Source organism: Galeopterus variegatus, unplaced genomic scaffold (genome assembly GCF_000696425.1).
Source record: "Galeopterus variegatus unplaced genomic scaffold, G_variegatus-3.0.2 Scaffold60, whole genome shotgun sequence".
Lineage (NCBI taxonomy): Eukaryota > Metazoa > Chordata > Mammalia > Dermoptera > Cynocephalidae > Galeopterus > Galeopterus variegatus.
Genome location: NW_007726171.1, coordinates 24,575 through 37,737, shown reverse-complemented (window position 1 = coordinate 37,737; position 13,163 = coordinate 24,575). Strand labels below are relative to the sequence as shown.

The 13,163-nt window shown below is 54.6% G+C and overlaps 1 protein-coding gene across 2 annotated transcripts; it reads left to right on the top strand.

The window, feature by feature from the left end:
* Nucleotides 1-3,805: 3,805 nt before the first annotated feature.
* Nucleotides 3,806-10,470, top strand: SP7 (Sp7 transcription factor). 2 transcript variants are annotated; one of them, XM_008575661.1, is made up of 2 exons: nucleotides 3,806-3,855; nucleotides 9,168-10,442. In XM_008575661.1, exon 2 carries the CDS (start codon nucleotides 9,201-9,203, stop codon nucleotides 10,440-10,442), a length of 1,242 nt encoding a protein of 413 aa, XP_008573883.1. In that variant the 5' UTR covers nucleotides 3,806-3,855; nucleotides 9,168-9,200. The 2 variants fall into 2 exon arrangements, with proteins under 2 accessions (XP_008573883.1, XP_008573874.1); XM_008575652.1 differs by lacking the exon at nucleotides 3,806-3,855 and adding an exon at nucleotides 4,325-4,372 and having other exon boundaries at nucleotides 9,168-10,470.
* The last annotated feature ends 2,693 nt before the right edge of the window (nucleotides 10,471-13,163 follow it).

Genomic DNA, 13,163 nt, shown 5'->3' with positions numbered 1-13,163 from the left:
GGAGTAGGGGGTAGAGGTCTCCTACTCTCCCCAGTTTTCATTCTCTTTCCACCCCCACTGATCTTTCCAAAAAGATCCAAAATCATTAGAGAAAACTGAGGCAGATTCCAGATTCAACTCCCTCTAACCTAGAAAGCCCACCCTGTTTCTCCTAGGGGAGGCCGGGAAGGGAGTGGTCCCTGTGGTCCGGCCCAGTCCTGGCATTGGGAGATCAGGAAGGCACCATCCCACCCCTTCCTTCATGGGCATCCATCTCTCGGAGCTCAGCATCTGGGTGGCCATGGGTGGAGACTGAGGGGCCCCCAGGGTGGTGGGAGGTGGTGGATAGAAACCAGATGCCTAGGGGGTTTATACTGGAAGGACCAGAGCCGCAGCCTCTACCCGCCCCTGCCACATGGCGCCTCTGCTTGGGCTGCCCCACCCCCTGGGAGGCTGGGCAGAGGGAGGCCTGCAAGGGTGGAGGCAGGTCTTGGTCAGGGCTTCCAGTTGCTGCCCCCAGCCCCAGAGAGCACTGGGAAGGGGTTTGGGGAGCTGGACCCAGGAATTCTAGGGCCTCAGCAGGACTTTTAAAAAAGGGTGTGCCAAGGCCCTGAGGGCAGCAGGGCTGAGGGTGGCAGCTGGGGGCTTCAGGCAGACCCTCTGCTTGTCTTTAGCACAGCTTTGGTGGGGGGCAGGGCTCTTTGTCTAGGGACTGTTCTACTGGGGGCTCTATGTCCAGGGGCTATCCTACTGGGGTTGACAGATCTGGGGTCCTGGCTCACATCTTCCTGGGACCCTGCCCCTCCTTTTTCCTTCCCTAGCATTCTTTGTTTTTTGTGTTTTTTTTTTTTTTTTTTTTTTTTTTTTAAAAGATGACTGGTAAGGGGATCTTAACCCTTGACTTGGTGTTGTCAGCACCACGCTCACCCAGTGAGCAAACCGGCCATCCCTATATGGGATCCGAACCCGTGGCCTTGGTGTTATCAGCCCCACACTCTCCTGAGTGAGCCACAGTCTGACCCTCCTTAGCATTCTTTGGATTTGAATACTTCTGCCCCTTCCCAGGTAGGATTAGGGATTAAAGTCCAGAAGGGGAGAGGAGAAGGGGGAGGGTCCACCTCTAATCCTACCTGGTAAGGGGATCTTAACCCTTGACTTGGTGTTGTCAGCACCACGCTCACCCAGTGAGCAAACCGGCCATCCCTATATGGGATCCGAACCCGTGGCCTTGGTGTTATCAGCCCCACACTCTCCTGAGTGAGCCACAGTCTGACCCTCCTTAGCATTCTTTGGATTTGAATACTTCTGCCCCTTCCCAGGTAGGATTAGGGATTAAAGTCCAGAAGGGGAGAGGAGAAGGGGGAGGGTCCACCTTCTCCATCTCCTCTCCTTCCTTTCATTTTTTTTTTTTTTTTTTAAAGATGACCGGTAAGGGGATCTTAATCCTTGGCTTGGTGTTATCAGCACCACACTCTCCCGAGTGAGCCACAGGCCGGCCCTTTCCTTTCATTTTTTAATCCTTCCTCTTTTTCCCTTTTAGTCTCTTCCTTTCTTCCCCAATCTAGTTTGAGCGCCAACCCTCTCTCTTACCTGCTATCTCTTCTCTAGAGTCTAGACTTTTCTTCTCTGCCTCAGTTTCCTGCTTGATCTAACTGGTTTCAGGCTTTACAGCCAGCAATACAGTAATTTTTTAAAAGCTTCCTCTTCTTCCCAGCTTCTGAGTTGGGGGTCCCAGAAATCCATCTGACACCTCAGGCTCAGGCTCCACCCCTACCAGGGGGAGACTGCGAGGTCACAGGGACACCCCACCACGGGCACTTCCTCTTGGGCAGACGGGTGGGGTGGCCCGTGTAATCATCGGACACAATTATGCACTATTTATACTCCATCCCCGCCCCCCACCTGCCCAGCTGCTTAACCCTCCACCTCCTGCAAACCTGGCCATGCCGCTGGTTTTTTCCCTGTCCCTCCGAAGCCATTTTCTCCCCATCTTTGTTCCTCTGGGCTTGTTTCTTTCCCTTTTTATTTTTTTCTTCTTTCTCTGTTGTTTTTTTTTGTGTGTGTGTGTTTTGGGGTTTTTTTTTGTTTGTTTGTTTTTGATTTTAAAGCCATAAATTTGGTCTTCTGTTTTTTTCTTCCCTGTCTCTTTCTCTTTCTTATGATTCTTTCTTCTGATATTCTTGGATTGTTTCATTTGCTCTGTGTGTCTCTTGGTCATTCTGTATTGTTTCTTCTTTGGTTTCTTTCCTTCTGTCTACCAGCCACCTGGTTCCCTAACTCTTTCCCCAAAAGTTGAGCTCACAGAGTTCCTTGGGGAAAACCAAATCATTGGCTGGACTCCAGAACTCCTGGGTCCTACCCTGAAGCTTGCTCCTGCCTGCTGGTTAAACTGCTGTTAACCCTCCCTGGACCTCCATCTGCTCCTTCCACCTCCCAACTTTTTCCGTGGAGAGCTGGGAGAGCAAAAGGAGCAAGCGAGCCCTCCAAAAGAGGAAGTGACGGGTCCGTGTTGGGGCCTAAGGAGAAGGGAAACGACAGGGCTTTATTTCTCTGACAGGCAATGGTGGGCGAGGAGTGGTGTGCGTGTTAAGGGATGACCTGCAAAACAACCCAGAGGGCTGGGCCCCTCTGTGGGACATGCTGGTTCCCAGTCCTCTCTCTCTTATAAACCTACCCCAGGGCCCAGGTTGCAGTCAGTAGACTTTTTGGGTTTCCCTCTCCTGGTTGACCTTCCTTCTCTTCTTTCTCATGTTGATGACAAATCCTTAAGTTGTAACTTCAGTTCTTTCTGTGGCAGAGGGAATTGATGCATGGCAATGAGAAAGGGAACCAGGAGCCCCCTCCCAGGAAAGTATAATCACTGATGAGAACTTTGATATCTATTAAAGGATGGAGATTAAACCCATGGCCAAAGGGGCTCAGGGATGGTAACTGGCAAGGAATGATGAGGAATTTCTTTTTTGGGGGGTTAATCCAAAGGGGCTGCGTGTGGGCATGGGTGAGTTGGCTCAATGACCTTCTACCTCCGCCCTCACTCCTGCCTGCCTTAAATTTTCTCATCATCAGAAGATCCAGGTTCTGCCCCACAAAGTGAGGTAGGCCTAGGTGTCACTTCCAAGTAGTGAAACTGAGGCATTGGATGCAAGACTGAGGGCCCCCCAAGCCTGTTTGAAGCTCTTTCCCACCATCCACCCCTTCCTCCAGACCTTGCTCTAGAACCTACCTGAATGACCCTAGAAGTTTAATCATGAGAAGCCACCACCCCAGGACACACCCTCCATCCCATCCCACATAACACACATACCCAGGCACACACAGGCACATACACAATACTGTCCTGATCTAGAAGTGGTTGACCAGGGAAGCAAACATCTCCGTGTGTGTGCTTCCAGCATGTCACCATGATCATTAGTGTGTGTTTGCCTGTGTTCATCCATGACAGTGGCCCTACCCTTATGGGTAGTGCTGTGTGTGTGTATGTATGCATGCATCATCCCTATGTTTGTCCATGAGTGTGTATGTCAGTGTGTTCCAGTCTCTCTGTGTGAATGTCGTCCCCAATCCCCCATCCCCCCCTTGGATCTCTAATTAGTGGTTTGGGGTTTGTTCCTTTTCCCTCCTGTTCCTTCCCTCAGCAGCGGCGGCGGCAGGCGGCAGCAGCCTCAGCAGCAGCAGCAGCAGCAACAGCAGCAGCCCGCCGAGCAGCAGCAAGGACTCTGGACTCAGAGTAGGATTGTAGGATCGGAGCCTGAGTGGGAACAGGAGTGGAGCTGGCCGGGAGAGGAGCGGATCCCTCCCAGCACCCTCAGGCCACCCGTTGCCTGCCAGACCTCCAGAGAGGAGAGGCTCAGGACAGCCAGCCCCAAGTTCCCCCAGGTACATGATACTGGGGAGCTCTGGGAGGGGTGCCCACAGATGCTTATGGGATTGCTGCGGGTGTGTAGGACACCTGGGTCCACTATCCCTTTAACCTTTCCCCTCAGCACCCTCCAAAGAATCCCTGACAACTTGCCCATGTTCCTATCCCCCCTTCCTGCTTCCCACTCCTTCCCTGGGTGCCCCTTTTTCTCCTCTCCCTCCCAGATCCCTTCTTTGGGGAGCTCAGCAAATGGAGCAGGAAATTTGGACCCTCTGCCTCCCTCTCTCGCCCTCCTCATTGGATCCGGAGCCTTCTCCGCTGGGAAAGCTGTAATTAGAGGGTGGATCCCTACAGACAGAGAGCAGCCCCCCCACCCCCACCCCCCAGTCCCTTCTAACTTTAGATCTCTTCTCTCTCATTCTCCCATTCTCCCTCCCTCTCCCCTCTCCCTCTCTCTCTGGCTCGGCTCTCTCCATCTGCCTGGCTCCTTGGGACCCGTTCCCCAGCCTCAGGATGGCGTCCTCCCTGCTTGAGGTAACTGCCCCCTCCTCCCCCCAGGAAACTGGCCACAATCTTAATAGTCCTAATGCCTGCCCGCCCCACCCCCCCAACTCACATAGACAGTAGCTTGGTGCTTGTCACTTCCAGGGGTCCTTCTGATGAGGAGAGAACAGTGGGGTCTGAGAAGTGGGGAGCAGGGGGCAGGAGAAAAGAGAGGGGAGAACAGGGCCAGGGGTCAGAGGGCAGTCAAAGAGGATGAGAGAGGATTAGGTCAACAGAAGGCATGGACCCTTAAGGTTAGCTAAGCACACTAACTGTGAGGAGTGGAAAAGGGAAGGAGAAAGGAGGGGGAGAGTGGAATGGGGAGAGAGTGGTGGGAAATAGATAAGCTGGTAGCAGAGAGGGAGAGACGGAAGGCAGAGAGGACTGGTTGAGTAGGCATGGAGTGGCTATTGGGCATAGTTCTCTGGGGGTCCCGTCTGCTAGACTCCTAGCAGGATCTTGTCTAGTTTGTGTGTGGGGAGGGGCTGGGCCTGTGAATGGTGTGTGTAGGAGAGGAGGTAGGCTAGGAGAAAAAGGAGGAGGGCAGCTTTGTGCATGTGGGGGAGCTGACCAGGGGAACTGAGCCCAGGCCTGAGAGGGAACTAAGGAGGAGGGACAGGGTCTGAGGCCGCCTGCCCGGCTCACAAATATTTAGCTTTCAGCCAAAGACAAACTCAGCTCTATTTTGGGAGTGGGAGGCTCCACGGTGGACTGGGCCACTTCCCCTCCAGGCTGGGACCCCACCGTCCCTTGCCTCTGGCACCAAGGATAGATGGAACTAGGCTACCATGGGGTCAGGGTTTGGGGTCTTGAGAAATTACTAGGGTTTCTGGGGACCCAACACCAATAGCTGGAAAGGGAGGACTCATAGCGTGGGTTTTCCCTGTTCTGGGTCTCTGATGCTGTTTCTCTGTCATCATCTCTCTCCTGCTTTCTGGGTCCCTCTGCATGAATTTGGAGCCAGAGAGCCCTCCCTGAAGGTCAACCCCCTTCCATAGCCTTAAATCTTCCCCATTCTTGGTGCCCTCAAAAGCCCCTATCTCTGTTCCTGGTGCCCTAGCTCAGGTCCCAGGGTGATTGGCCAAACAGGAACCCAACTCAGTCAACCTGTAGGAGAGGTGTGTGTTAGATGGAGGAGGAGTTTTGACACCTGTGTTCATTGGCCTGAGTGTATGTGTTAGACTGCAATCAAGTGTGCCTGTACATGGCTGGCTTTATGAGAGTATGGGGGTGCGGTGTAAGCTGGGCCATCTGAGTGCTGTTGGTGGGGAATGGTGTATGTGTAAGGCTACGAGACATTGAGTTTGTGGCTGAGTTTGAAGAAATGGCATGCAAGCCACTGGGGTGAACACCATGCCCCCTCACACTCTGTATACAATCAGGGGGTCCCAGGTGTTGTACTCTACCCCCAGCTGCCATAGGGACAGATTGTCATCTTGCCACCTCCCCAACAGACAGTACTGAGCCATCATTGACACACTGCGGCCTGGAGGAAGCTGGAAAAATAAGGTGCATGGGAACCCTGGGTCCACCCAGACCAGGGGCAGCATCAGTAGGTGTGGGCATCATGCCAGCGTTGCCAGCATGGCATGGGTGCCGGGGGCAGAGGTGGCCTGGAGGTCTGCTGGAAGGACATGGGATTGGGGTAGTGCTTGGCAAGAAGAGTATGTCAAGGAAACTAGCCTTTCATGTCCCCTCACTCTCTGTGAGCTGGAGACACCCCCAACACAAAGGCACTCCAGTGTCTCCAGTTCCTCCATCTCTTCACCTAATTTTTGGGTCCTTTGGCCCTCAACTCCCTCCCTACCTCCCCACCTCCCTAGGAAACCCTTTGCCTGGTATGGGTGTGCTCTCTGACAGTGGGAAGGACTTGGGGTACAGAAAGGGAAGCAGCTGCTGCTTGATGGGATGCTCACCTGGGCTGAGTGGGATGTAGGGAGGGGAAGAAATGGGGGGCTGAGGGGGTAGGAGGGAATGGAGAATTGGGAGGCTGGGAAAATTAAGAAAGTATGAAGAAGGCTAAGAAAGTTGAGAACTAGAAACTGGGACCTTGGGTGCTCAGAACCAAAGGCCAGTCAGCTTTCAGAGGGGTAGTGAGCATTTCCACTGGGAGGTCAGGCTGGGTACTGCACTGTGAACTCCCTGGAAGAGGGGTTCTTTTCCTCCACTGCACATCTGGGTGAGAGAGCTGCCACAGCTCCTCTCTTGTTTTTTCTCCAAAGACTCCCCCTTCAGTACTTTAAGCCTGTGTTTATTTGCTTGTCGTTGTTTTTAAGGATGGTGGGATGGAGGTGGTGGTGGGGGAAACAACTAGAAGGTGGGACTGCTGGGCCCTAGAAAGGTAATACATTTGACCAGGTATGGGGGCACATATTCAGAACCCTTAGTCAGGACTCTCTCCACCAGTGTTCAGGAGAGAGCAATCAGCAAGAGAAGGAAACTGAGGCTATGGTGAAACTTAGCCATATGCCCAGCTCTTGGCCTCCAGAACCGTCTGAGTGGGTCTGGCCTTGCTTTCCCTTCCCTGCCCTCAGGGGCTCTGTGGGCCTCCGATCCTCAGGGCTGGGGTCTCCAGTTGGCCTGGGGCTGGCTGCCTTCATTCACCCCTCCTTCTCTCCCCACAGCTGGGTGGGGTCCCTGGGCTTGGCTGAGGCCCCTGTGGCCACAGTGTGAGGGCCGGGCGGGGGGACGGCGTCGGCGTTTTTAAAAATAAACCGACCGCAGGGAAACCATAGGAGCCGGGCTGGGCTGGGCAGAGGGGGAGGGGGTGGTCAGGGGGGAGAAAGAGGGAGGAGTGGCCTGGTCTGGGGGTTTTCTGGGACCCAGCACCACAGTGGTTTTCTCTTAGTAGGAAGTCTGCCTTCTTCTTCCTCCTCCCCCTTTCCTTTCTCTCCTTCCTTTCTTTCCCTCTGCTTTCATTTGCTTTCCTAGCGCAGTCTCTTTTCCATCACCTCTCCTTCTTTATTTTGCTTTCCTCTCTCTCCCTCCCTTTTGTCTCCTGGGTCTCGACCCATTTCTGCCTCTTAATGCCAGTTTTCCCTTCTTTGGTCCCCCTTTCCCTGCCCTGATGGGACTTTATGTCAGTTCCTCACCCTGTGCAGGGTCCTTTGCTCCCATGTCTCTGGATCTCTGTCTCTCTCCTTCAGACTCCACATTTCTACCTCTCCCTTCTGCTACGATCTGACTCCTGCCCCATCAGCTATCCTGCTTTTGCCCACCCTCAGCTTGGAAGATCAGAGGCTCCAGGGAAACCCTGACTGGGAGGAACCCTGAGTGTTTACTGTGGCCAAATTGGAGAAATCTTTTGGTGGCTCAAATTTGGGAGCCCATGGGGACAACAGGACCTCTGAGAGAGGTAATCGGGCAGGAGGAGCAGTGTAAGAGTGGTGACTGCACACACCCCTCACTGCAACCTTAAGACCTCAGACCTACCTCTAGGATTGGTATCATACACATACCACATGCTAGGAGCTACCAGGCAGGTCTGAGAATCCTGGATTCTTGGGTCCTTTTCTCAGCTTTATGGGGAAGGCACTAGGCACATCAACTTTTGAGGACCTCAATCAGGGAACCATACAGGCTCAGCATCTCTTTGAAGGCATCTTTTTTGGTGGGATTCTCAGTAATAGACACATGTCTATGTCAGCCAGTGATGCTGGAGGGCATCTTCTCCTGGGAGGTCCTGAGGCTGACCCAGGGAGGGGTACCATGAACTCCTGAGGGGTGGTAATCTTGAGGGTGGTTTGGCATGGTAGCCACAGCATGGTGGGCTTTAAAGAGACACCTTTGTGATTCTAAAAGGCGCCTATGCCCCACATACATACTTCTTCCTTTACTTGCTGTGCTAGAGGTGGAGACCAGCTATGCTACGTGGGTACATATTAGGGGACACTGAGGCATGGAGGGGTGTGGCTGTGAGCCCATATCTTAGCCACCCGATTCCCTGCCTTGGAGGGGCATGAGGACTTTGGCTCTTCCAGCCCTCCCAAAGGGGTACCAGCTGGCACCACAAAGTAGGAGGTACCCACTGCCCGCTTGAAAGACATTCTTGCCTCAGCCACAGTCCTGGCTTGGCGGCAGCCCTATTCCCACTCAATGTCCCAGTGTCTCCACCATTGCTTCCTCTTGCTCCCCAAACCCAGAGTCCCTGCCAAGAGATTCCTTACCAGGAACATGAGGACTCAACCGCAGGGAGACAAGGCCACTGCCTTAGGAACTGAAGCAGAGATAGGAAGTGGAATGTGGGGTGAAGCTGGGGAAATCTGGAAAGAGGACCAATATGGTCCCTTAATACTTCACCTTCCCCATGCTGCTCTTTGAGCCTCATCACGTTCCTGACCATAGCCTCTGTCTGCTCCAAACCCACTTCCAAGGGTCAGGATCCCTAATTCTCAGCTCACCCACCTGCTGCCTCTATACCTAGCTCTTCTCATAGTTATTTAAAAAGTCTCCTCTTTGTACCCCATGAATATTCATAACCAAAAAAAAAAAAAAAGTCTCCTGTTCCTTGGAGGCCCTTTGCACACCCCTAGCAATTCCACAATAAGCTCTGCTTCCTGCCTCCCGTGTTGGGCCTTCACTCTCCTTCCAGGGTTCTACCTTAGCTCTGCCCTGATGCCTGGTCCTCAGTGGCCCATCTTTCTTACCTCTAATTTCCATCCTCTTCAACTCTTCCCTGACCCCTGAGTTCTGTTGTCCATGTCTCTAGGTCTCAGTCCTAGAGCTTTGCCCTTTGTTCTGCACCTCTCCTCCTCTCCCCCTAAGCAGTGCTTCCCTCTCTCCACAGGAGGAAACTCACTATGGCTCCAGTCCCCTGGCCATGCTGACAGCAGCGTGCAGCAAATTTGGTGGCTCCAGTCCTCTGCGGGACTCAACAACACTGGGCAAAGGAAGCACAAAGAAGTCATACTCTGTGGGCAGTGACCTTTCAGCCCCCAAAACCATGGGGGATGCCTACCCAGCCCCCTTTTCAAGCACGAATGGGCTCCTCTCACCTGCAGGCAGTCCTCCAGCATCCACCTCGGGCTATGCCAATGACTACCCTTCCTTCTCCCATTCATTTGCTGGGCCCACAGGCAGCCAGGACCCTGGGCTACTAGTGCCCAAGGGGCACAGCTCTTCTGACTGCCTGCCCAGTGTCTACACCTCTCTGGACATGGCACATCCCTACGGCTCCTGGTATAAGGCGGGCATTCATGCAGGCATTTCACCAGGCCCAGGCAATGCTCCTACTCCTTGGTGGGACATGCACACTGGGGGCAACTGGCTGGGTGGTGGGCAGGGCCAGGGCGATGGGCTGCAAGGGACACTGCCCACAGGCCCTGCTCAGCCTCCACTGAACCCCCAGATGCCCACCTACCCGTCCGACTTTGCCCCCCTTAATCCAGCCCCCTACCCAGCTCCCCACCTCCTGCAACCAGGTCCCCAGCATGTCCTTCCCCAAGATGTCTATAAACCCAAGGCAGTGAGCAATAGTGGGCAGCTGGAGGGGAGTGGTGGAGCCAAACCCCCTCGGGGCGCAGGCCCAGGGGGCAGTGGTGGATATGGGGGCAGTGGAGCAGGGCGTTCCTCCTGCGACTGCCCCAATTGCCAGGAGCTAGAGCGGCTGGGTGCAGCAGCGGCCGGGCTGCGGAAGAAGCCCATCCACAGCTGCCACATCCCTGGTTGCGGCAAAGTGTATGGCAAGGCCTCACACCTGAAGGCCCACTTGCGCTGGCACACAGGCGAGAGGCCCTTCGTCTGCAACTGGCTTTTCTGCGGCAAGAGGTTCACCCGTTCGGACGAGCTGGAGCGTCACGTGCGTACTCACACTCGGGAGAAGAAGTTCACTTGCCTGCTCTGCTCCAAGCGCTTTACCCGCAGTGACCACCTGAGCAAACATCAGCGCACCCATGGGGAGCCCGGCCCGGGTCCCCCTCCCAGTGGCCCCAAGGAGCTGGGGGAGGGTCGCAGCGCAGGGGAAGAGGAGGCCAGTCAGACATCCGGACCTTCTGCCTCTCCAGCACCCCCAGAGAAAGCCCCTGGAGGCAGCCCTGAGCAGAGCAACCTGCTAGAGATCTGAGCTGGGTGGAGGGTCTCCAGCCCCAGGGCTGCCTTGCTAGCCTCTCTTGGCTTGCGGACCACTGCTTGCCCCTCACTCCTTTGACCCCATGCATGCTGTCCTTTGGGGCTCTCTCCATCTCTCCCCTGGCCATTCTGGGCCGGGTATCTCCCTGCATGTCTCCTGAGCTCTTTCCTCCTTTCTTCTCCATGAGCCTGGCTTTCCACAAACTCCCATCTCAGGCCCTCACCTGTGTGCTTGATTCCTGCAATCTGGCTTCCTACACTCTTCCCTGGCCCCTGCTCACAGCTTCCCCCCCCCCACACACACCCCCATTTGTCATACCAATCAACTCACTTTCCATTTGGGCTCCCAACACTATTTCTCCATATCACTAACTCCTTGACATGCATCATTTCTGCTTCCCAAGCTTATTTACTGCTTTCCCTAAGCTTCCAGGCTCCAGTCTTCCCAACTTCTTACTCCACTGCTTTGCATTCTCCAGAGCTTTTTTCCTTTTTACAAACGCGATAATAATGATGATGATAATTTATTGCCCCCTGGTGGCCTTTTCATTAGGGACTAGAGTTAGGGGGATTGGGGTTAGTGACCTGGCCAGGAACAGGGTGGGGGGGGGGGGGGGCAGACCAGTGGGGATCTGATCCCAAAGATGGGGTGACCCCAGGGTCAGGGAGGCTGCCCCCAGGCCTGTATATTTAACCCCTATGTACCAGGAGTAACGAATAGTAATAATAATAATTATATTTATCTAAGTTATGATGACAGGTCAGGTAGAGAGAGCTGGGGAGGGAAGTGGATCCATTTCTGCTAAGAAAATTCTAGCCAAATGCATTTCTGTATAGACAAAGTGTTAGTGGAAATCTTAATAGAATTTCTATCATCAGGATGTCAATTAATGGGGTTTCTCTTTTAATGAGGTCTCTACAAATTGGGTTGGTTAGCTAGATCTCTGTTAGAGTTGATGGGGTATCTTTCAGCTAGGTGATCCCTAATATCCTTAGCCCCAGCCAGAAGCTGTGAAACCTCAAGTCCTATGGAGGGGAGAAGGACTGGAATGTACCCCAGCTCCCTTGACCCTGGAGAGGGTTCTTCCACTGCCCCTCCCTTCAGATACCATGACCCAATCAGGCTAATCCCCTGTTGCCATCGTTATGGAGAGCTTGCAGCTGCCTTCTTAGACATGCTCTTTGGGGAAGCCCACCTAACAGGAGGACATTGGTTGGGAGGTGCTCCTCCTGAAGAATGGGTGGGAAGGCTTTCTCTGGGATTAGATACAAATAAATTGAGTATTTATTGAGTGCCTACTCTGTGCAAGGCACTTTGTTAGACTTGTGCCTGAGAAAGAAGAGTAGGAGAACAGAGGTCCCCAATCTGATTTGGGGTGCATCCCCAGGCCCCCAACTTGGGACTTCGATGCTCCCAACTCCACCTCCAGTGACTTTTAAAGCCGCTTCGTGCCTTTGAATGCCTTTCCTGTGACTTTGGATCCTCCTTTTTTGTCCCCTGCCCCCTCAAGGCCCCAAGTTAAAGGGTTAAAGCCGCTCGATCTTGGGGAGCGGGTAACATTGTGGAAGGGAAGGGATCATGCCCTCATGGAGTCTTTTTTTTTTTTTTTTAATTTAATAAAGAAAAGTTCGATTTGAAATTTTGTCCTGGTGAGAAAAGGGGAAGAGGAAGGGAGAAGGGTGGGCCACAGGATTTTTCCTTTACAAATTGGGGACCCCCCAAGGGCGAATATTTTATTGTGCACGTTCACACATTACCCCGCAGAAAAATGCTCCGTCGACCAAGCCCTCCAGCGGAGTACAGGTTTTGACAGTCCAGTGCTGTCTACAGAGTCGTGAAGGCGCAGTGGTTTCTTCCCTGACCCTTTCTCGGACTCTGCACCAACCGACCTTGGCCAGGGCAGTGACCCGGCCCAAGCACTGGCACCGCGGTCTCAGCGCGGTCCACTGCGCGACCCCAGCCGGGCCGTGGTACGGATCCTGGCACGTAACCCGCTCCCTACCCCGGGCCTGCAATCAGTCGGGCCCGCCCCGGAGTTAGGGGAGGAACAAAAGCCACTCTGTGGCGGCCATCCCCAAGCCACAATAGGGCTTTGTGCAGCCCCTGCCCCCCAGGGCTCCCCCGCTGGGCTGAGGGAGCGCACAGGCCGCTCACCCTCGGCCTGACTCCCTGCTGCGCCCCCAGTCCGACCGTCCAACGTGCGGGGCCGTCGGAGGCGCTGGAACGGGTGGGAGGGGGTCGGCAATCCCAGGGGCGCTCAGGGCGGGCTCGCCTTACGAGCCCCCTTCCCACTCTGCAGCCACCGCCCAGGTGCGAAATCTCCTGCCCTCTGGCGGAGCGCTCGGCTTCAAAGACGCTTTGAAGAAACCCGAGTTCCGAAGACCTTAGTGGGCTGGGGGCTGTGGCGGAAGAGAGATCCGGGAGAGGGGGCTGGGGCGGACGAGGGGAGGGGGCCGCCTTGAAAGGGAGGAGGCCCGGAGTGGACCCCCGGGCTCCCGCCCCCACCCCGCTAAGCAGATTCCTCGGGACCCCCCAGGGTCTGGCCCTTTAGCCTCCCGGTCTCCGCCTGTCCGGTGCCAGCTCCCGCCCGCCGCAGCCCCGAGATCCTCCCCTTCCCAGCCCCTCGGCCCCTTTCATCTTCTCTAGACTCCGCTTGGGGTTTTGCTGGTTTCTGGGAGATAAAAACCGCTTCAAATAGCGGCGGCGCGCTGCCAG